At 41.5% G+C, this 21,881-nt stretch overlaps 1 protein-coding gene across 2 annotated transcripts in view; it reads left to right on the top strand.

Moving 5' to 3' along the window:
• The window catches only part of capu (formin protein cappuccino), a 52,109-nt gene extending 30,482 nt beyond the window's left edge, over window positions 1–21,627 (top strand). For both annotated transcript variants that reach the window (XM_072289366.1, XM_050180745.3), the window contains 10 exons: window positions 717–778; window positions 1,705–1,914; window positions 3,902–3,974; window positions 6,214–6,287; window positions 6,374–6,433; window positions 7,450–7,570; window positions 8,955–9,099; window positions 11,869–12,018; window positions 13,839–13,941; window positions 15,465–21,627. In XM_072289366.1, the coding sequence (XP_072145467.1) occupies window positions 717–778; window positions 1,705–1,914; window positions 3,902–3,974; window positions 6,214–6,287; window positions 6,374–6,433; window positions 7,450–7,570; window positions 8,955–9,099; window positions 11,869–12,018; window positions 13,839–13,941; window positions 15,465–15,530 (1,064 nt within the window). In that variant the 3' untranslated portion in view covers window positions 15,531–21,627. The remainder of the gene's footprint in view (window positions 1–716; window positions 779–1,704; window positions 1,915–3,901; window positions 3,975–6,213; window positions 6,288–6,373; window positions 6,434–7,449; window positions 7,571–8,954; window positions 9,100–11,868; window positions 12,019–13,838; window positions 13,942–15,464) is intronic.
• Window positions 21,628–21,881: the final 254 nt, after the last annotated feature.

Consider the following 21,881-nt stretch of genomic DNA (forward strand, 5'->3'; position numbering starts at 1 on the left):
GTTGTGCGTTCTTGAAAGTACGGAAACACCAGCTATTAGTCTAGAATGTGCGCTGATGCTTGTGTAATAAGACTGAATTGTGAGGTTTACATTTCAACGACCAACGACTTGCTCGCTGCTGTCGTTGTGCTTTGTATGCTGCTTGTTTTCCTTGGCACAAACTTACACCCTATAGTGACTCCATTTTGGCACTGTACGGTTCATCATTGCCATTTCAACATCCAACAGATTGTTCAAATGGTGATTACTGGGCAGCCAGTGCATTGTTCCTACTTTCACGGGTTAGATATGATGGGAACAAGTGCAAGAAAGCAGGAACAATGCGCTGCTGTCTGCATATTGGCAGTCAGTCAGATGCCATGTTGCATTGTGGGAAAGCCAGCTTGGCATGTTTTTCTCAAGGGTTGAATGTGCATTATTCTGTTTATTGAAGAGTGTGTTGTGTTTGAACGGGCACTTGCATTATTTCTCTGAGATGTCAAAACACTGTTAAATGCAAATTTGGGGATTATTCACCGTGTTAAACAACATGGGGACCAAAATTGGGGATTCGATTTCTCACCTGGGAAGCTCGGTGCTTTTGTGCATTGAAAATCTGAAAGCGTGCGGAAATCATACGTCTATCGCATGTCGGGACCTACTGTCGGCATTGACTGTTCTGGCCTCTTTTCCCATTGCGATTTACCATTGTTATCGGGTATTATTGTTTGTTACAGCCATCTACAACTTCGACACATCGGTCGTGAGCTTGGACACACTTCAAGCACTTTATGAAATTGTAAGCCTGTTCTACAATGCATCTTTCATGTGGAAAAAGCACTTAATGTGTAACAGCTGTTTTTACCAGTCATAGTCGCTTGTCGTAGAGCTGTTGAGCACAAGTGCATGCAATAAAGACTCCATTTGTCACATTACAGCAACGGTGACCTAAAGTGGCACTGATGATGAGTGTTGTAAGAGCAAGCTGTAGCTCGAGAGATCCTGTTTAAATGCACGAGAACAAAGCAAGCGTTTTGCTTGGCATCCGCAGAATGCCAAATTTAATTATTTGTTGCACTTAAAAAGAAAGCTAAAATCTGCAGTCTGTTTGAAATAATTGTTTCAGTTGTCTATCTTTTAAAGGAAATTCTTGAGAATTGCAATATTTCTGGAAACTCTTGCATCAAGTTTGCAACTCTAGCCTGGCAATAGAAACTATATGTACTGAGTAATCTGTACCTCTTGAGACATCTAAAGTGAACAAGGCTGATGTATTATATGCTGCTCTGAAATGTACGACTTATTTGTCAGTAGATCTATTGTACAAAACCTTTGTAAGCATTGTAACAATTTCCTGTGAGCTGTCGGCTCGTACTCAAAATTTGTGCACTTCAGATGCTGTAGCAGTTGCAGCTTGTAGTGCAGAGTTAAGGATTTGTGAACTTTGTGCTACAATTTCTTTTTAAACTTGCCGATATTTAGAAACTTTTTTTCTTTTGAAGCCCTAAATCAACGTTCCGCTTTCTATGGTCAGTAGAACTCGGCTTTAACAAGCTTACATGCTACATTTTATTCAGGTCGGTACGCAGCTTGTCAAAGGAGAGCATTTCTGCATTTCGCATGTATTGAGAAAAATGGAGTTTCCCTAGAAGTAGACTTCACCAAATAATTGAGCACGTCCGAATTATTTATCGGTGACTGTACCCTGTATTACGCTTCGTACAGCGCCCGACAAATGAGGAGCTGAAGCTGATTCAGGACCACCTAGCTGTGAAGCCCGACATTCCGTTAGACAAGCCAGAGCGCTTCTTGCTCGATCTGTCTCGCATTCCGGAGTATGCCGATCGTGTCGGATGCATCATGTTCCAGTCGACCTACACAGAGGCCATCAGCGCCGTGGAGAACAAGCTGAACAACCTCAAGATGACATGCCAGGTGACATGCGGGGTGGGGTAGTGCTCATGTTTGATGACTGGGAGTATAACTACATTATGTTCAAATGAATTTATTGTCAAATACAGAAATGGAATTTGCTTCTTGGGCAGCTTGACTTGCTCACATCCCAAGTAACCGGTGAAGTGGCACTAACTGTTTGTATGGAAACATGATTGGCAAAATCCTGTGGGAGAACATTGTTGGGATAATTTGCGCTTACACTGAAAAGGCCATGATATTTTAACGTAGACAAGAGGGTGGGGACAGTATACTTGTATGCATGCAAAAAAATAAAACTAGGCTCTCGGAGTGCTTTTTTAACCTGTAAATATTCAATTTAAAATTGCTGCCTCCAAGCTCCTCCCACCTACAGATACTGACTGTTATTTTGGTATGGCTTGTGCGATGTCAAGAATTTCGGGGCCACCGTTGTGTCGTCTGCCCTGAAATGGCCCGAAACCACATTGGATGCCTTGCTCCATATACTCTGGCCCCAGCGGTGCAGCAAGGGCATCACCATTGCATTGTGCTTTCTGTTGTTTCACTCGCACAGTAAAATTGGCACAGGCCAGCGATTTCCTTCACAAACTACTTCGGGCTGACTGCTGAGATGCACATGTGAAAACAAAACCGTAGGTATGTAGTGCATATGGACCGCAGAGGACGGGCTTGATTTCACCTGTCGGTGTTGCCAGGCTGCTCTACGGTTCGACTATGGTAAAAAAAAACGAAATTTTCAATGGTACCGAATGCACTGAAATTTTGCAAGCTTGCTGTGGGAGGAGTGCACTTTAACATAGTTCGAGCTAAAGATTAGGTGTCATTGACCCCTTCAAGGGGTCAATGACAATGACCCTTTTCAATGACCCCTTCAAGCACAACGATGCAACCACGTGTGCATTGCACTGTATCATGTCCTTCAGTAAAACCCGTTTCACGTGTAATGCATTCCTCAGGTATATCACTTGACTTGCCCAGTACACAAAGAAAATCAGGGAAACTATTTAAAATAGAGGTGTTTATACTTTAACTGAACGCTTAAAAACAAAAATGTGCTAAGGAAGTGGTCACTTGCTAGCCAAATTTATGTCCACTGCAGGACGAAGGCCTTGTCCAGTGATCTTCTCGAATTACTGTTGTCTTGAGCTAGCTGATTCGAAATTGTGCCTGTGAATTTCTTAATTTCATCACACTACATAATTCTGTGCAGTCTTTGCCTGCGTTTACCTTCCCTTGGCAGCCGTCCTGTAACTCTAATAGACCACTGCATGGTTATCTGCCCTATGCAGTACATGGCCTGTCCAGGTCCATTTCTTTTTTTTTTTTTTTTTGTCTACTTGAATATCGGCTACCCCTGTTTGTTTTCTGATCCATGGCGTTGTATTCCTGCCTCTTATCACGATGCCTATCCTTTTTAATTTCAAACAAGGTTAGTAGTCGAAAAAAAATGGGTTACCTATAGACAACTCGTCAACTCCAATGGGAAACCTCCTGTAACCTTTCTGGGTAGCGTCCAATTTTCCTAGGCACTGCAGAGCCCAAACTAAGGGCTGAGAGAGTGACACCTTAAGAGTTATTCTTCTTCTTCTTCGTAGGTTTTGCCACAGCTAGGTTTGGTTTGAAAATGATTTCGCCTCTTCAAAATCCCTTTGAGTGATCTTGACTGTGGCATTGCAGGGACAGCTGTAGTTGAGATGTATGCCATCTGCATAAATTAAAACGCCAACAGAAAAGAACTGATCGGAATGTCTGTTGGGCATAATTACGTGGAAGTGTGATGTGTAAATCCCCCTGTGGCCAGTTTTCACGCATGAAACATAGTATCAAGTGCACGTTTTGGGAGTCTGATTTAAACCACTGTTACAAGTGCAATTTAACCTGGAAGTGGAATAAGGTATTGAAGTAGTTTCAGAATTGTTCACGTTTGATTGTATGCTAATTATACACCGACTCGAGCTGTCTTTTCTTTTTTTCCTCTCTGCTGCAGGCATTATTACACAGTAAAGAGGTGCGCACTATCCTGGGGCTTATATTGGCTCTAGGCAACTACATGAACGGAGGTAAGCTACCTAAGCCTTTTGATACTGGCTCATTCTTTTTTATTGATAAGTCGCATGGAATAGATACAAAACTGCCTGGACTGACAGCCTGTGTCAGCTAGTGGCCGGTTCAGTTAAGACTGCTGTCGGCCTTTGTTGTAACAAAAGTGCATCCGGCACAAATATATCGGTTATATTCGACATTCATCATAAGCATATATAGTCGAGCTACACAGTCGAGTCTGCCTGTAACAAACCTAAGCATTGCACATTGCCTGTTTATGTCCCAATGTCCATAATAAATGGACTGCTCAAAGAGAGAGAGAGAGAGAGAGAGAGAGAGAGAGAGAGGGGGTCACCAGCCAGTGCACAATTTATTAGGAAAGAAAAAGTTATGGATAGTTGCTTATGTCTGCACAGTAGAAGCAAGACCCAATGACGGAACTCGTAAGTTTAATTGATGTGAAAACAAGCGTCCATGATGTAGACAACCTGCCAAGCTTCAGCCACATGGTGGGTTGTTCTTTGGCAGCAAAAAACATGATGCGTGGCAAACTCCTGCCTCCCTGCGTTGCCAGAAGCACCTGCACAGTAAATGCCGCGACAGGTGTGCACTGCATTTATAAGCTGCACGCGTTTTCCCTAGCACAAATTTATATACAAAATCTAATGGGCTATAAGGTTGTTGACGCTGATACAGTTTATTAGTGTATTAGTCTATTACGTATATTAGTGTATCAGTCGAACAGCTCTATTGGGTGTATCGGTGTGAAAGCTAGTGATGTGTTTGCAACATTGATTTTTAGACCGATACACTAATAGACCTATATATAAAAATGAAGTTTTGTAGGCTACATAAACCACCTGAAGAACACTACATTATGGTCTGCTGAATGCCATTCTGCAGTGCTATTATGCAACTGAATACTAACAAACATCGAGCTCCTGATCTAGTACACATACACAAATACCTCCCCCCCCCAAAAAAAAAAGAACAAAAAAAAAGGTGGATCTGTGGGTGGTGGCCACAGTAAGGTAATTGGTAATGCAACCCGCTATGGTGGCTTGCAGTGGCTATGGTGTTGCGCTGCCAAACATGAGGTCACGGGATCAAATTCCAGCTGGCAGCTGCTGCATCTTGATGGGGACGAAATGCAAAAATGCCTGTGTGCTGTGCATCGAGCCCATGTTAAAGATCCTCGGGTGGTCAAAATTAATTCAGAGTCCCCCCCCCCGTCCCCACCATGGCACACCTCGTAACAAGGTCATGGTTTTGGCACTTAAAACCGCAGAATTCAATCCAGGTGGCAAGGCATCGCACGTGAAGTGTAGAGGAGGGCTCAATACCAGCTGCGACAGGTTATCCTTTTGTCCGTTTTCACTTCTTTCTTGCATTTTCTTTATACATTCAATTAAGCATAACTAATTTCCCCTATACTTTCTCTGGCTTCACTGTCTCGGTTTTTTTTCGTTTGGTTTTAACTCGTAAAAAGGTTGAACCCCTCAAATCCCTTTATTCTTCTCAGAGGCTTCAATAGGTGTTCTCTTATGTCCTTCAGTAACAAAATATAATTCAGTCTTCCTAAGGAGGCATCCAAATTTATCTATTCTTCTGGAAAACTGGTGCAAATTTTTGATAAAGTTTTGCACCTCCAGGACAAACATTAGTCATGTTAGGTGAGTTATATGTACAAAAATAATAGGTTATGAATATAAAATGATGTATTATCTCACGAAAAAAGATTTGTTACAGGTGAGTGCACTAATTATTAAGTTGAAAGCCTTCTGATGCAAGAAAGAACGCTATTTAACAGCCATGATAATGAGAAAAGCATCAAAATTCTTATCAAACCTGGCAAGGTACCTCTTAGAATACCGTTGTTGCATTATTCTGTGATCAAAAGGGGCTTATGGTATTGCTTTTTGTAGGCAGAGGGTTGTGTTTAACTTCAGCACGATGTTCAAGGATTGTAGCCTGTTGAAACTTGTATCTTTCCGGGAATACTCAAAAGTAAGCTTGATCTCCACACTTGGAATCATGGCAGAGATGGTTATTTTTGAGCAGAAGCAAACGTTCAACTGTAATGAATAGCGTACTCTCTCAAATCGAACACAAGTCAAATGAGTAAAGGCTATTTATTTAAACTCGAAGTATTGAATGTTCTCACACCTCTACCTGTCAAAGATTGCCTGAATTCATTCGTTATGGCACGATGTGCACATGCACGAGGCTGGCAATAGTGGAATGCTTGTGTCGCAGGGAATAGGAGTCGTGGACAAGCTGATGGCTTTGGCCTCGAGATCTTGGCCAAGTTGAAGGACGTCAAGAGCAAGGTGGGCCGATTGCACATGCGAAAAGCTTGTTGGTGTTCGTCTCACTGCGGGTGAGACTAACATATCTTTCTGTTTTCATCTTCCAGGACAACTCTTTGACTCTTCTTCACTACATTGTCAGAGTCTATATAAGCAAGTTCCAGGAGGTAAGGGCTTCAAAACTTATATCGTGGCACTAAACTGTTCATTGTGACCCTCCCTTGTACTCTTGCAGCTGCCTCCAGAGAAGCCTTGTGCTGTTAATGTTAAGTACTGTGCTCAATGCACTCGTGTGTGTTTTTCTTGTCTACATTGTTGGCGCTGCGTTCCCTAACGCAGTTAACATTTATTTGTGCCACTAGTTAGCTGTGCTATAGCCATTAGTTTAGTTTACTGTTAGTGAGCACATCTGTATTAACTTGCGAGACATGCCTACACATGCATCTTCTATATGAAGGACATATCTGAAGTTTCTGTATGTATTTGCATGCGTGCATTCATTTGCAAATGTGTGCAGTTCGAAACCTTTAACAGAAACATGCTGGGGTATTATTTCAGCTATTTTATAGCTTCAGTTGAATTTTGAAAAATAACTTGGTAGGGGGAATCATATAATTATCGGGTTGAACTATTCGTAAATAACATGATCGCCTCAGGATTGAAATTTAAAGAGTGGCTGTACATTGTAGCTAACATTGTTCAGACTTATGCGCATTGCTTTCTGAAACCTAGTGGAAGCTGCTTCTTCTAGATCATGATTTAATGGCAACATGTATGAAAAACCAGTAAACTGTGTCTGAAAATGCTAGCCATAGTGGGATGCATTAGAGAGGCAAGTTAAGAAGAAACTTAAGCTTGTGGTGAACTGCAATTTTTATTAAAATAAATTTAAAACGCAGAAATGGTTGTATTATTCTATTGCTGAACCGATTTAAGTGAAATTTGTTGCATTTGATCAAAAAAGCTGAACTCTGCCGACAAGAGTTTGGACCTCTCGCTATTTGTGCTTCCCAGGTTTATATTTGTTTGACGTGTAGGAGCGTTGCAGGCAACAGAACTTGTCTTTCACTTTGTTTTGATGATGTCTTTGTTGCACAAGTAAAACAATAGTCATATGAAAAAGAAATTGGAAAAATCTTGGAAAAAATGTTTTTTTCATTGTGCTGCGTTCTTGTTGCTGCAGGACGTTTCCCAGGAGAAGGCGAAATTTCCGCTACCTGAGCCGACCGACATGGAGCGAGCTGGACTCGTCAATTTCGACGACATCAGGGCGGATCTCAAGAAGCTCGATGCCCAGATCAAGAGTGAGTGCTGCTTTTCCAACCCTCTCGACAAGGTGTATGCTGTCATGGTGTTCGCTTCCTAAAGTGGGATAAACTTCTTCTCAAAGCTGTCAAATTTCTAAACAAGCCTCTAGCGACAAGCAGGACCAAACACGGAAAAAAAATTTTTAAGGGGTTATGTGGGGGTTTCGATAGGCCAGATTTTATCTCCGGAGGTTGTGATAGGATATCTTCCTTTAGCCAGGAATAACTGTGGGGTGTCATATTTTGTACCAGGCGTATTTCGTAGTTGTCATACCAGTCGTATTTCTTTAGCTAATAAATTAACAATTAATCAGGAAATGTTTGCTGGCATTTCCTGAATTATCGCCAGAGCCAATGAATTTGGCACTGGAAAAGTGTGGTTGAGGGCCACTCAAACGGATGCTATGCATGTGGCTAGCCCACTGACAGACATTTTTTTTTTTTTCTAATGTTCTTTGTGTGAGAATGAATCTCGGAGGAAAGGGAAAAAGCTGTGGTTATGCTGTTGTGCCATGCAAAAAACCGTTGCTTCGTAGGAGAAAGCCATGGTTCTGGATCTCCACCACCTGGTTCCTACACACATTTGTTTCTGTCCTCGATATGCTTTTCCTAATTTTTTTACAGTGAAGGTGTTAAGGGATGTCTTGCAGGTATTTTCGTGTGATGAAGGCTGGTGTGTGGCGGTGTGGTCGATGTCAATTATCAGCACAACCTGCGTAAGAGTGCCGAATTTGCACTTTGAAACTTGATTATCAATGGTTATAAAAGTTCGCTTGCATACACCTTGCACGAACAGACACTTTCTTTGCTTAGATTTTTTTTTCTCAATTTTGCTTCTCGTGGTGTTGCATCCCAGCTGACGATGGCACGAGTGTTCTTGCGCATCTGTTACCTCAGTCATGTAGTAAGTCTCGGATGAGTTTTCATGCACAAGACTAACAACTCACCCTTTTTGACTTTGACCTCCATTTCTGTATCAGCAAGCAAAGATGTAGTTCATACTTGGGAACATAAGTCCAGTGACTAATCCTTAAGAATTAATGGTAATATTTTTTTATAAGAGATGCACATTTGTGGCTTGATAGAAAAAAAGCTCGATAAAGCCTATGAAGTTTTGTTTTACAGTATAAATTATGTGATGTTCTTGTTCAGTGTAGTTTACAAAATGGAAATCAAGCTTCTGTGACAGCGTGCATGTCAGTATGGCATGTACTGTAGTGTGTATTGTATGGCAACAGCAGATATTGTGCTGCATTAACAGCCGTGCAGATGTGCACCTTAACTCTTAGTTTTTCATAAAGGAAAACACATCTGTGCGTGTTTTTTTTTAGGATGTGTTTTGCTTCCACGCAATCGTACTACGTCAATTGTCGCTGTTCAGGTTGCGAGTCCAAGGTGCAGAAGGTGCTGGCAAACTCGGACGGCGAGCACCAGGAACCCTTCCGGGAGCAGATGACCACGTTCCTGCAGAAGGCATGCCAGGAACAGAAGGAGCAGGAGGAGAACCTTGAGGAGTGCAGGCTCAAGTGAGTGGCGGCCGGCATCGGGGTGTCTCTCCCGGCTAGTGCTTAGTAGCGGGCCCAGCATTGGTCCAATGTTCGGCCAGTATAGAACCAACATAAGCCCAGTACATTGGATGTACTACAGTCAAACCCCCGCAATGACGAAAACCCAAGCCAATGAGACTCTTGTCACAACGAAAGTATCTTCGTATCCCTGGCGAACGGCCGTAGGATTCAGTGTGTTTCGTGTCTCTTGACAATGAAACGTCGCCGAACTGTATTCCCATATCAGTTAAATTTGCTGGAATTTGTGTAACGCTAAGTGTACAAAAATGCTCAAATGGATTTTGTGTCCGCTTAAATTACGTAAAGTACTGCTGCAGCACACTTGTGAGGCCACCGCCATTTTTGCTTACAAAGACAGCAAAGTGCAGAAGGCGATTGATGTCATGGCCGCCATGTTGTTTTTGAATTGCCTGTCTCAAATGGCACGGCTGCATTGCTGTCGAACTCTGACATGTGACAACATTTTCTTGTGTACCATGTGCACTGCATAATCTGCGAGAAAAAAAGTCCAGCAAAAACAAACAAATAAAAAAAAGACTCCACGTCCCACCAAGGTGGGCTGATTGAGATTGGAGAATACGTGCCTCCTGCTTCACGAATGCTGGTATTGGCACCACCCAACAGGCAACGTGTGTGGATTCGGCATTGCTGGCCGTAGGTTTGTCTGATGGGGCATTATGTTCAGTCGATCGCTGTGGTGAATGCAACCACTTTTGCAAGATTTCGCTTAACTTGGCACAGGATGCATTGGCTTCTACAGGCAACAGCGTGCATTGGAAGAGTGCTGTTGCTTGTAGAGACTAACCCGTCTGAAATCTTGCAAAGGTGATCGTATCAATGCTGTTGCCCATTGGCACCAACCCGTCTGTTGCCAAGTTACACAAAATCTTGTGAAAGTTAGTGTATCAATGCTGTCACCTATAGACGTAGATATGTCCAATGCTCAATTGTATAAAATCTCGCAGTGGTGACCGTATCACCGAAAGTTATTGGCAATGCATGGGGCGAATGTTCTGATGTCAGGAATGTGGTTCCATATTTAGGCTCACCAAAGTAGGCTGAAGAAACTTTGACAAGAAAGTTTCGTTTTTCAGCGCATTCCCTTTCTGTGCTGTCTCATTCGCACCAATGAAATTCCTGTGAAAGTTCACGTTCTCCTCAGATTTCATTATTGTGAGGTTCAACTGTATTCCCACGGGATGAAACTTGTCAACTTACGCCTAACTATGCCCAGTTTCATACTTTGCTTGCAATGCTGTAGAAGCTTTACAATAAGTTTGGTCGTAAAAATGTGTCACTCTGTGCTTCTTGGGCATATGGTTTGAACAACAAGTGTGTGGGCTTAATGCCATGCCTGGACAAGTTATCGTAGTTTTTTTTTTAATGGACACTTGAAAACATGCTTCACATGAACTTTTGCCGTGTCTTTTGAGCATTACGCTAGATGTGTGAGGTAATTCTCAGCACCGCAGAATAGGTGCATCTGTCAACCAGTCTATGCTTCATCATTCATCAACAGCGCACGCTTGCACCTAAAAAATAAGATATCTAGACATGGGAATTGTTTTCAAGCCCGATCGCATGTGCTGGAGCTACGTGCCTTGCTCGAAGAACAGCCTTCTTCCGTTCTGCGCATTCCAAACTCGTAAAATGAAGCATCACGAAAGCATTGTTTGCGGGCTGCACTCATGTGTTTGTGCAAGCACTCTGTGGAACAGAGCTTTTCAGCACAGGTTGACAAGCCAGAATTGGGTGGCTATCCAAGCAAGATCCTGCATAGCATTGCTGTAGCTCTAGTCAGTGAGAATAAAAAATGGCAAATGGATCCAGCCGAAGGTTACCACCCGCAAGACCTAGGTTTGCTGTTATTCTATATGTGCACTGGATGTCCCCCTATATTTTGAAAATCTCGGCTAAGGCTGGATTTAAGGTAATATTTAGCACCCCTAACTAAATCTGTAGATTGTCCAAGTGCGTTAATCAATAAGAAGTTGAAAAACAGCATTGCTCATCATGTTGTTGAGTGTCGCACCCAGGTTGTATGTGAAATTCTGCTCAAGTGCGATTGCTATTAAGTTGGGCAAACGGGAACGTGTATCGACAACTGCGTTACGTGAACATGCTGCTTTACTTAGCGGCGCCTTGCAGTCATTTTGCTACGTGTTGTCAAAGGTACAGTTGCACCTCAATCTTTGATAAGTTTCAAAAAGTTAAAAAGATACTTGAAACAGCACATGTAGGAGATTTTCTGAAACATTTAGCATCATGACACGGGGACACATTCGTTAGCTTTCTGTCCATGTCCCTATAGACAAAAGAAATCGGACCATCTGTCCTAACATTTTTCTTTTTGTGTGTGTGTGCTATTTTCCTCATGTATTTGTATGCCGCTTTTGTAAACAGCATTTGGTTGTCAGTCAGCACTCTGTCTCGTCTCTCCTTTCTTCGTCCTTTGTTGTGCTTTTCAAAATTCTGCTGTTTGACAAGGTGTACCAACGAGCTCAAGTGAGCACGCTGTTACTGTTTAACTTTGAAGACCCTGTATAACTCACTGGAAGAAAGAAAAAGAAGGAAAGAACTTTGTAAAAATAAACTGAGAATGTTGAGCTCCACATGTAACCAAGGGATGGTATGATCAGCATCTGATCCACGCCCTCAGTGTGTGTGTTTTGACAGTGGGTGTTGCCAACTCCCAATCGGAGTGTCTGTGCTGCTTCTTGTTCTCAGATTCCTGGAGACCAAGGACTACTTCAGCCTGCAGCCCAAGTCCAAGAATGAGTCCGAGTGGCCGAAGGAGTTCTTCACTCCGTGGGTGCCTTTCTGCAATGACTTTAAGAACATTTGGAAGAAGGAGGTCCAGCGCAAGATCAAGCTCGAGTAAGCTGTGCTCACAAAGTTGCAGAAAGCCTCTGACCAGTTTAAGTTCGGAATTAGTGGAGTGCAAGCTTTGTGTTTCCAGCCAGCTGTATGGGCCATTAAATTTTAGATATTTTTAATTGACAGCTTTTTAAGTTCGGTGCCTTCACTTATGTGAGGATTCTATAATTTAGCTGTAAGAAATTGGTTCCCACAAATGGCGATCTAGATTTTGGAAGAAATTTTGGCAATAATTTATTCTAAACACCACTATTTTAAGAATACGTGCAAACAGAATTATCTAGTGACTCAACACGGCGCGGATGTTTTATGAGGACTTATTTCGCCTGATTTGTTATCCATTACGCCAGGTGACCTGTATTGACAGTAATGGTAGCATGTTTGTGCAAAAGTGAGTGTTGAACAACACAATTAAAAATGTACTCATTACAAAATATGACCCATGCACGACATTGAGAAGTGTAATTAGTGCTGCAATAATGCGTTTTTGCTGACCACTTCCACACAGATTATTCTTGCAGGAGCTCCTCTCCAAGTATTGGTTTCATTGCAAAGTGACTTCGCCAAGTTGAGAATAAGAGCGGATAATATAATAATATATGAGATAAGATAAGATATAAGGAATAAGAGAATAATACCGGATACATACAGCAGTGTTTGTGGCAGACGCCATCTCGTGATGTTGAGCTGAACTAGAAGGCCATTACGCCATTATTGCTTTCAGCTTTCAGCTTTCAACTTCAACTTTCAGCTTTCAACTTTCAGCTGCTCCAGAATAGTATGTTGATAGGAGTGGCAGGATTCGAGGTCAATTTCGCCCACATGTACTTTTCATTGTTATATTGAAAGCCAGGCTTTATTTACAATGTTGGAGGGAGGGTTTGGCTCTCGGGGCCAATGCCCCGTTTGAATTGGAACATGTGGGGACGCTGCAACCTCTTCGTTCCTGAGCAACTGGGCAACTTGGCTGTTTGCACAGAGTCATTGTTAGCAACATAATCTTGAATTCAGAGCAGCTTTCTTCTTTTCCTTCAGTGAGAACAGTTCTCCAAAAAAAAAAGCTTCTGATGCCTTGTGGTTGAACAAACTGCCACAAAGTGTCACCACCAATGCTACTGCTGTTAGCTAGGATTCCAATGTTTTGGCATTCTGTAAACTTTACTATATGCGAGGAACCAGTGACTGCACTACAGAGTAGATGTAGAGCTAAAGTGTGCCCATGGTGTCCAGTAGGGAAGTCACAAAAACTGCATGACGTTTGTAACCACAACAGCTACGCGCCTATATCGTAATCTATTTTGTTGTAGCACAAGTTGAACGACAGGGTCAACAGAAAGGCACACTTGACAACCACACAGTGCTAACTTTCAACAACAGATTTATTTCCAGTTCTCGTTGCTATGTACACTCTCAATTTGTTGTACTATAGATCATAACCCTCAATATGTCATACCAATGTGTCAGTACGTCATACATGTGGTACAACAAAATAGAAGATGCCGTACCAACAAGCGCATGTTGATCACTTGTTATAGCTTGATGTGCCACTGCAGGGGTTCAATAGCTGTGGTGTTGCACCACTGTGCTTTAGGTGGTGGGTTTGATCCTGGCTGCAACAGCCGCATTTTTATGGGAGCATAATGAAAAAAGAAATGCTAGTTTACTGGTCATTCGGTGCACATTGAAGAACCACAGGTGATCAAAATTAATCCGGAGTCTCCCACCTGCAGCCTGCATTATGAGATTGTGGACGAGATTGTGGGTTTGTTGCATTAAAACTCCAGAATCTGGTTAATTTTTGTTTTGTGTTGTTTCTCCAGCTTTGAGGCAGCTAGGAAGAAGGTGAAGGACCTGCAGGAAGCCAAGAAATCCAGCGTGATGTCCGAAGTGGTGAAGGTCAGGAACAACAAGCCATCTGGCCTGGTGAGCAATATTATGTGCCCGGTGATGCTAATCATAGGTTGGCCTTAGGTTAATTAAGTTGGGTTAGGTTAACTGAAGGAAAATATTAGGTCGAGCTTGATCAAGAGTGGGCTTCTGCAAATAACTAATTCGTCATTCATAGCGAGAACAGCATTTTCGTAGGTGCGAAAATGGCGGAAAATGGGAAAATTGGAGTGATTCCATTTGTTGTAGACTCCAGTACCTCTCGCGTGACGTCCACACTGGCTGACTTACAAAGAGCGGCATAGAGGGTGCTCGTGAGAATAATGTCAACCCGCCCATCCAGGCACGAGCTATCCGAATTGAGAAGCAGCAGCAGGACCTTCAGCGGCAATTTTCTAGGCGCCAAAGTCATTCATTGGCACAGAGAAAAAGATAGACTTGCAGCTGAATAACTTAACACTGTAACTTGGCTTAATATTTTCCTTTGGTGTCTCTTTAAGATGAAGGTTTAAGAAGCAGCCAACTCTGATTTCCCTATTCGAATGCGTATGAAACACACTCAAGTTGGACCAATGCCGAAAAAAAAAAAATTGAATGAAATTTGTTTCATTTCAGTGAGAAAGCTGAATTGGAAGCTTTCTGTAAATATCTTCAGAAATTGGCAGCTTTAAAAAAACAACTGGAGCATCAAGTTTACAGATGTGTAACTCTGTACGAAAAAGACATTGCAGTTTGGTAGATTGCACATTAAAGCACCTGAAGCGTACAAATCTATGCTACTATGTACTTGCTATGTACTATGCTACTATGTACTATGTACTTGCTACTATGTTTACAACAATTCTGCAATGGTCCCATGCATAAATTAGTAGTGGTACATTTCAGGGTGGTGTATAATGCTTAAGGGGTCTTATGTGTACTGTTCACAAAATTCCGATATCATTTTCTATTGTTGAGTTACAGATTGGTGAACTTTAAAAAAATATGGAACCAGGAATGCCTGTAGTGCATTTACTGCTTTTAAAAAAAAGAAATGTTACATATTTTTCCCACAAACAACATTTTACCAGAACTCATTGCCTGATGACATTCAATACAGGTAACACACTTCACTCTCGAGCAATATTATGGCGCTTAAGAATTCTATTCTTCTATTGAACACTTCACTGTTTGTTGTAGTTTGCATCAAATATATGTGCCCTGTTATTTTATAACACTTAGAAGCAAATTCAAAGCACTTAAAAATCCTTTGGTTTTCGGTTCTTTCTTATTGCCTCGGTGTTTGCATGACATAATTTATTAACTGCGAGCATCTTCCGCTGTATATAGTACTTCCTCGTTTGTGGACTTATTAATCCACTCCTGCTTGGCCCAAACTTGGCCTGCAGTATGTGTAAATAAACAAATACTAATGTCATTGTTTGCTAGTTATGTGTCTGAATTACAAGGTAGCGTAACCTTTGTCACGATGAGTTAACTTGCCAGTTGAGAGGTTAAGCAGTCAATGTCATTTTGCAAGCTTGACTCTTTGTTTTGCATTTTGCTTTCTCTCTGAACAGAAAGCGAAAATGACGAAAAGGATGCAGCAACTTGGACAGAGCTTTCCTGCGTCTGGAGGACCTTAAAAAAAAAAATCTCTGAGAATAGATCTGACTTTCATAGCCTGTGGTGCGCAGAAGCCGACATACAAGTATATGTATATACATAGTGTGACATACTATTTTTAATGAGAGATTAATGCTGTTAAGGGCACACAGTTGTTGTTGCGTGTAACAGGCATGTCGGGTAACTTTCGTGGTGGATCTGTCTGTCAGCTGTTGCAAGGCTGTGTTAAATCGTGAATTTCAAGTCGTCGAACATGTTTGCTAGATGCAAGAGCCAGGGAACTGTTTCTTTTTTTTCGCATACGTGATGAGCGCTTACTGGTGCGATAAACAGGGGCTGGATTGTGCAAGGATTGATTTCCTTCGATTCTATTAGTTTATCACTGGTCACAGCAGGGGGGCAGTACTGACAATATCGAAGACTTGGTTTCACCAGACAGTGACAAAGGACGTAAAAAAAAAGAGGAAAATCAAATGAATCCTTGTATAATACAGTCCCAGTCATTAGGATATGGCACTGTCTCGACGATGCAGGATTGCAGGTGTCTTGGAAGTGGTTGTATATGAGGTTGACGAAGCAGGTGCAAAAAGAAAAAAAATATGCGATATTTCTTTTTAGTTCTCGACAAGTGGCATTCGGATGGCTGGCCACATCTGGTTGCGAGTTGCGATTGTTGTTGTAACCGAATAGATCGATTGAAAAATTTAACTGACACTTTACAGAGCATTTTAGGGCAGCTGTTATCAACTCAATACAAAAAATTCTAGTTCAAACTTTTTTATCAATACAGAGCATGTTAGTGATGCTATCGATTCTACAAGTGTCCCGCACAATGTTACGGAAGTAACCAAATTTTTTAAAGATTGCATATGGCAGATAGCATAATTCTAACCCTCAATCTAAATTGCTCGATGAGGTGCATTACTTCTACAAGAAATCAAAATGTCCAATTGAATAATTAACATAATTGCACTAATTAACCATTAAATTAATAATTTGTGCTGCATATTTCAATGTACGAATTATAGCTGATGAGTTCACACGGCATATCCACTTGGAACAAATTCCCTGGACAGCACCAGTTCCGATATATTAATTTTCAGTTTCCGACGAAATGCATTTGCGTTCCAGTTACTTTTTAATAAACCGCTGTTTTATGCATTGAAGTATAAAAGTAACTGAAGCACCAATGCATTTCGAGGGACATTTCGAAAATTAATATCTCTGAACTGGTGCTGTCCAGGGAATTTGTTCCAAGTGGATATGCCGTGTGAACTCAGCGGCTATAATTAAGATTGAAATATGTGGCATAAAGTAAATAATTAAAAAGTTAATTAGCATAATTACGTGAATTATTCAATTGAACATTTTGATTTCTCGTATAAGTAACGACTGTCTCGTCGAGTAATTTAGATCTTGGGTTAGAATTGGGCCATCTGCAATAGGCAATCTTTAAAAAATTTGGTGCAGCTTAAAAAAACACCCAGTAGGATGTGCTTATACAGTGAAATCTCGTTACTACAAGCTTCATGTTAACAATCTTTTCACAGCAAAAATTTTAAAAGTACTTAGCTGAAAGCCTATTGTACTATGTGAAAATTATTTCACGACAAATTTCAAAACAGAATATTTTGAAATGAGTGACCATTCATGCTTTGTCTGTATTAGTAGCACCTCAATATAACGAATTCGTAACCTGAAATATTACGCACAATTTAAATGTACAAAGCCGTGAAAAACCTGCCACGGTGACTTAGTGGCTATGGTGTTGCGCTGCTAAGCACGAGGTCATCGTACGAGATCGCGGCCGCGGCGGTCACATTAACATCGGTGTCCCGTGCATTAGGGGGCGCGTTAATGAAACCCTGGTGGTCAAAGTTAATCTGAAGTTTCCCACTATGACGTCCCTCATAATCGAATCATCGTTTTGGCATGTAAAAAAACCCACGAAATTCAGTTAATTCAAGCCGTGAAAAATTAAGCGCACCATCATCAACAGCAGATGGCTGCGATTACAGATGTGCACAGAGTCCTATCACCATTGCCCATAGTAATAGAGGCCCACTAAAATCACAAACTGCACAAATTGGCGCTGTCAGCACTGGATAGTGCGAGATTCCACCCAGTACGTCATTCACAATCCAAACAGCCGCCATCTTAAGGCTGGTTTGCCTCTAAGCACAAGGTCGCAGAATCAAATCCTGGCCGCGACGGCTGACTTTCGATGCAGGCGAAATGCAAGAACGCCTGTGTATGCCAGAGCATGTTACAAAACCGCAGGTGGCCAAAACTGATCCATAGACCCCCACTACAATTTGTTTCATAATCGGATCATAAGCGTGCGTTCTCACTGGTGTCGTCGTGCAGAGTCTGTAAATGGCGTAAATGTATTTGGGGATGTACTGCTTGCAAATATAGCTTATTCCTCCTGCTGAAATTAGTCTTTAATGCTAGTTTTGTGCCTTCGATGCAATACTTCAAAATAAAGAACGATTTTAAGTATTCTCATGATATTCATTATATCGAGATTTCACTGTATAAATTCCTTTGAATCGTACTGTGGAGGGACTGTTGGACTGCATGCAAAAGCGTTTCGATTCGAAATGCAAGTTTCCTTTGGGATTGTATTTGTGCACTGTGGAGAATGTGATTTGCTGCAACGAGAATTTGTGACCAAATATCTGAGAACACCACAGAATTGTACATTTTCCGAAAAACATCCTGGGACACTAGCTGGGTAACATGCATTAAAGATTGTTTTGCAGGAATAACTACAACTTACTCTTACAAAAGCATTTGGACGCACTTCTAGACCTAAATTTTTATGGCTTCATTCAACGGAGCGCCCACTGGCGCTGGTATGTACAATGGCAGACCCATTTGTTCATTGATAATTGGTGAGATAAGAACTGTGAACCCTAGCTTTAGGGCATCATCTTGTCCCGCAACAGTAATTGTCAGCAATATCGTATGTATTTCCTATCTTGAATTAACACTGCACAAACATAAATTTTTTTGCTGCAACATGAAATATTTGCCAAACTTTACATGCTTTAAACTGCCTGTTCTACCAAGGCCCAAGACAAGATGTACTCGCTGCAGAATTGTTGCATTTACTGAGGTATAAGCTGAGTTTTTTTTTTTTTTTTTTTTCCAGACTCCTTAGTCTCGAAGTCACCTCCTGCCTTATATGCGAGACTGATAAATTCAGTTACTGTTTTAATATGGCAGCAGCATGCTTGAATGCTTGCAGCACTGAACGCATGCTTGAGAGCAGCACAATACCACTGCGCAAACGCTCCATCACGTGGCTTTTTTCCAATTTTGCGGGGCTTTCTTTGCAACCTGGAAGAAAGGACTGCGTGAGACATATCTTAAAGGAAACAACTCGATCGGTGGTTTCTGAAGGTGCTCTACAAATCTGCGTATCATACTTGGGGCCCTTAGCCTATAATTAAAATGTTGGGTAATTAAACTTAATTAGTGAGTTATGGGGGAAAAAAATTGTCTGAGTTACTATAGGCTATTGCAAATAGTATGCGTTTGATTCAGTTCGCTTCCGACGTACCTTCCTTTTTGAAATTCTTGGCTGAAGTTATATGGGACGCCCTGTATTGTACCACATGCATCTGGCTTCAAGTTGTAGCCAAAGTTTTTACCTTTTGAATACTTTGTCTCAGGGTGATGAGCATTCATTTTGACAAGGGCTCCCAGGAAGGCATGACAGCAGGAACGACAGTTTTGTGTTCTAGCGTGCCCAGACACTTTGCCTTTCAGTAATGGGTGTCCCTCCCAACTTCCTCAACTTTCAGGGGCTCAGACTTTGCGTTTAGCTCTTCACACATGACTGCACAGAACCGGGTAGGCCTATTTCTTTTTTCTGCAAGATGGCGTTGGGTTTGCCCAGGCTTGGTAGGCATATTGGCTGTTTGTGACCCTCTGAGCACTGACTTGCACCGATTAGGTTTTCAGAAACAGTGTGCCAGAATGTGCAGCTCTTATCAAGCTTTGTCACCGCTATCATATTTATTCAAAAGGGAGTAGCAGTGTGCCTGGATCTGCAATTCTAACTGAACTTCATCTTCACTATATCTATTCAGAGGCGAATAGCATAGATGAGTGCAGTGGACGACGCAAATTATGATTTTTTTAACAGTTGCGTTGATCAGTGAGCACCTGTCATGTCTTCAGAGCTTTGTACTGATATAACTGCCTGCTGGATCAGGTGTACGGAAGGCTCGCAGGGGTGCAGGGGCATGGCATGCTTTCAACTGCTGCTGCAAGCTTTTGTCTTAGGTCGGCACGCTGGAGGATGATTAGGCCTTTGCAGCACTGCGTCTAAAATTGTGCTAACTACATAAATTGGAACTAGCAAAACGAGCAACTAGTAAAAAGAATGATGCTTATTATTATTTTTTTGCAACTTCTAAGATCCCTGCTTAGTAGACTTGTTCAGTGTTGACGGGTCAAGTTTGTTAGAAGAAAAAAAAAAATGCTGGAAGATATGATGTGCTTTCTAACAGTGCCACTACGTCACCACAATAGGAGGTTTTCTATTTCTTTTTTTTTTTTCATGCTTGATATGATTTACATCAGATGAACTTCAGAACTGGCTGGGTGCCTCCAACTGCATCTTAAAAAGCGTATTCTCATTCCTGTAGCTGAAGCAGTGTTTTGAGTTCATGCTTGGAGTTTGTGTATTTGTGGATACTAATTTTTTTACTGCTTTGATTTTGCTCGTTTTTAACAGTTCTAACGAACCCCAAAAAATTCTTAAAGCAAGATTTTCAGCCTGCAGAGACAACTTGTGCCTGAAAAGCTTAGATCAATCGGGTCATGTTGGTTGCTTTTGTTTCCAGAGAACCTTTCCAGTGTGTGGGAAATTCACCTAGCTGAAGGGGCTTCTGTTCCATGTCTCAGGTTGTCAGGCAGAGATAAATTAAACCCACAAGTGCAAGATTGTTGCTTAATTTAACATATATATATACATATATGACAGTAGACTGCTTCTACTGTGGCTTTGTGTAGTTAGGTTTGGTTTACTTCTATGTGACATTGTTGCTTTCACAGCTTTGTTTCATAAGCACTTTTAGCACACCTGCAAGAATACTCGCATCGCTGTGACTGCAAGAGACATGTTACTAACTGCGATAAAGGGTAATACTTTGTATAAATTATTTTTGTGTATAATTTGTATGTGCACCCCTACAGCTGTGATCACATTGTGCAATTCAAAATTGTTCTTTAATGTTGCTTGGAGGAGTGGCAGATTGCGCCCACTTGTTGAAATGGATGATACATATCATTTGGGAGACATCTGTGAATTCCACCTGGAATATATATATATATATTTTTTTTTGTACTAAGAACTTCCATTTGTTGATGGTTTGGCTTTGAATTTGTGTGCACAGGGTCCTTCACTCTGGGGTGAAATCCGTTTTCTGACAATATTTCACACACACTTATAACTGGTTTTGGTGAGAGTTGGGAGGGAGTCTGTTGGGACAATTACAGTCGTTTCGCAGCAGTACAATGGAACCACTCTTACGTTTACAAACAGGTGTCCTTTCTGTGTGGGAATGGGCTTTCAGCCATGCTTAACGCACACGTAATGGCAATCAAGTATGTTATACCTGACAAAGCAAGAGTGCTGATTGTGATTTTCTTCCGCAAGGCTTTCTCCTTCACACCTCTCGCCAAAAGAAAATCATTTCGTGAACAGTTTTCAGGAGAACAGCCCAAATTTTTTTACCTCAATTACAAGTTTCTATAAGCTAATAGAGCCCAAAATTTTATGTCCCAGATGTAAAAATGGAAAACCTAAAGTGAAGGACCCTTAATGGAGTACACACCATATATGCATAATAACTTGTGCTGTTGCGAGTGGTATGCTATCGACGAGTGATTCTATTTCTTGTATGTAAAGGTTGCCTTGCAGCAGCTGTTACTGTATACGCTTGTAGATGTTGCGGTTGCATGGTGTGGCTGCCTGTTTCAGCAGATTGACGTGGTGGACTCTGCCAAAGATGTTCTACTCTGGACCTTTTTTTTATTTGAGTCTGTTCAGTTTGGCTGGGGAATGTAGTGCATATAGCAGCTTCCTTTTTTTTTCTTTTTTGTACAAGCTCCCTGGGTGATGAACACTTGTTTTTTCAGAGGCAGCACTTATTGACTTTGACAAGACGCACATTCCACTGTTTCCCCCCACTTTTTTTTAAAGCAGATGGTCCATTCCTTCGAGATTTATTTATATTTATTTATAATATTTTAGAGACAAATAAAGCTCTTTACACGCTTCGTGTTGTGTTCCATACGTTCCTTATCAGCCTAACCGTTCTGCAGAGCGTGAGGTTGTGGGTTCGACTCCAGCC

Source organism: Dermacentor andersoni, chromosome 7 (assembly GCF_023375885.2).
Source record: "Dermacentor andersoni chromosome 7, qqDerAnde1_hic_scaffold, whole genome shotgun sequence".
NCBI lineage: Eukaryota > Metazoa > Arthropoda > Arachnida > Ixodida > Ixodidae > Dermacentor > Dermacentor andersoni.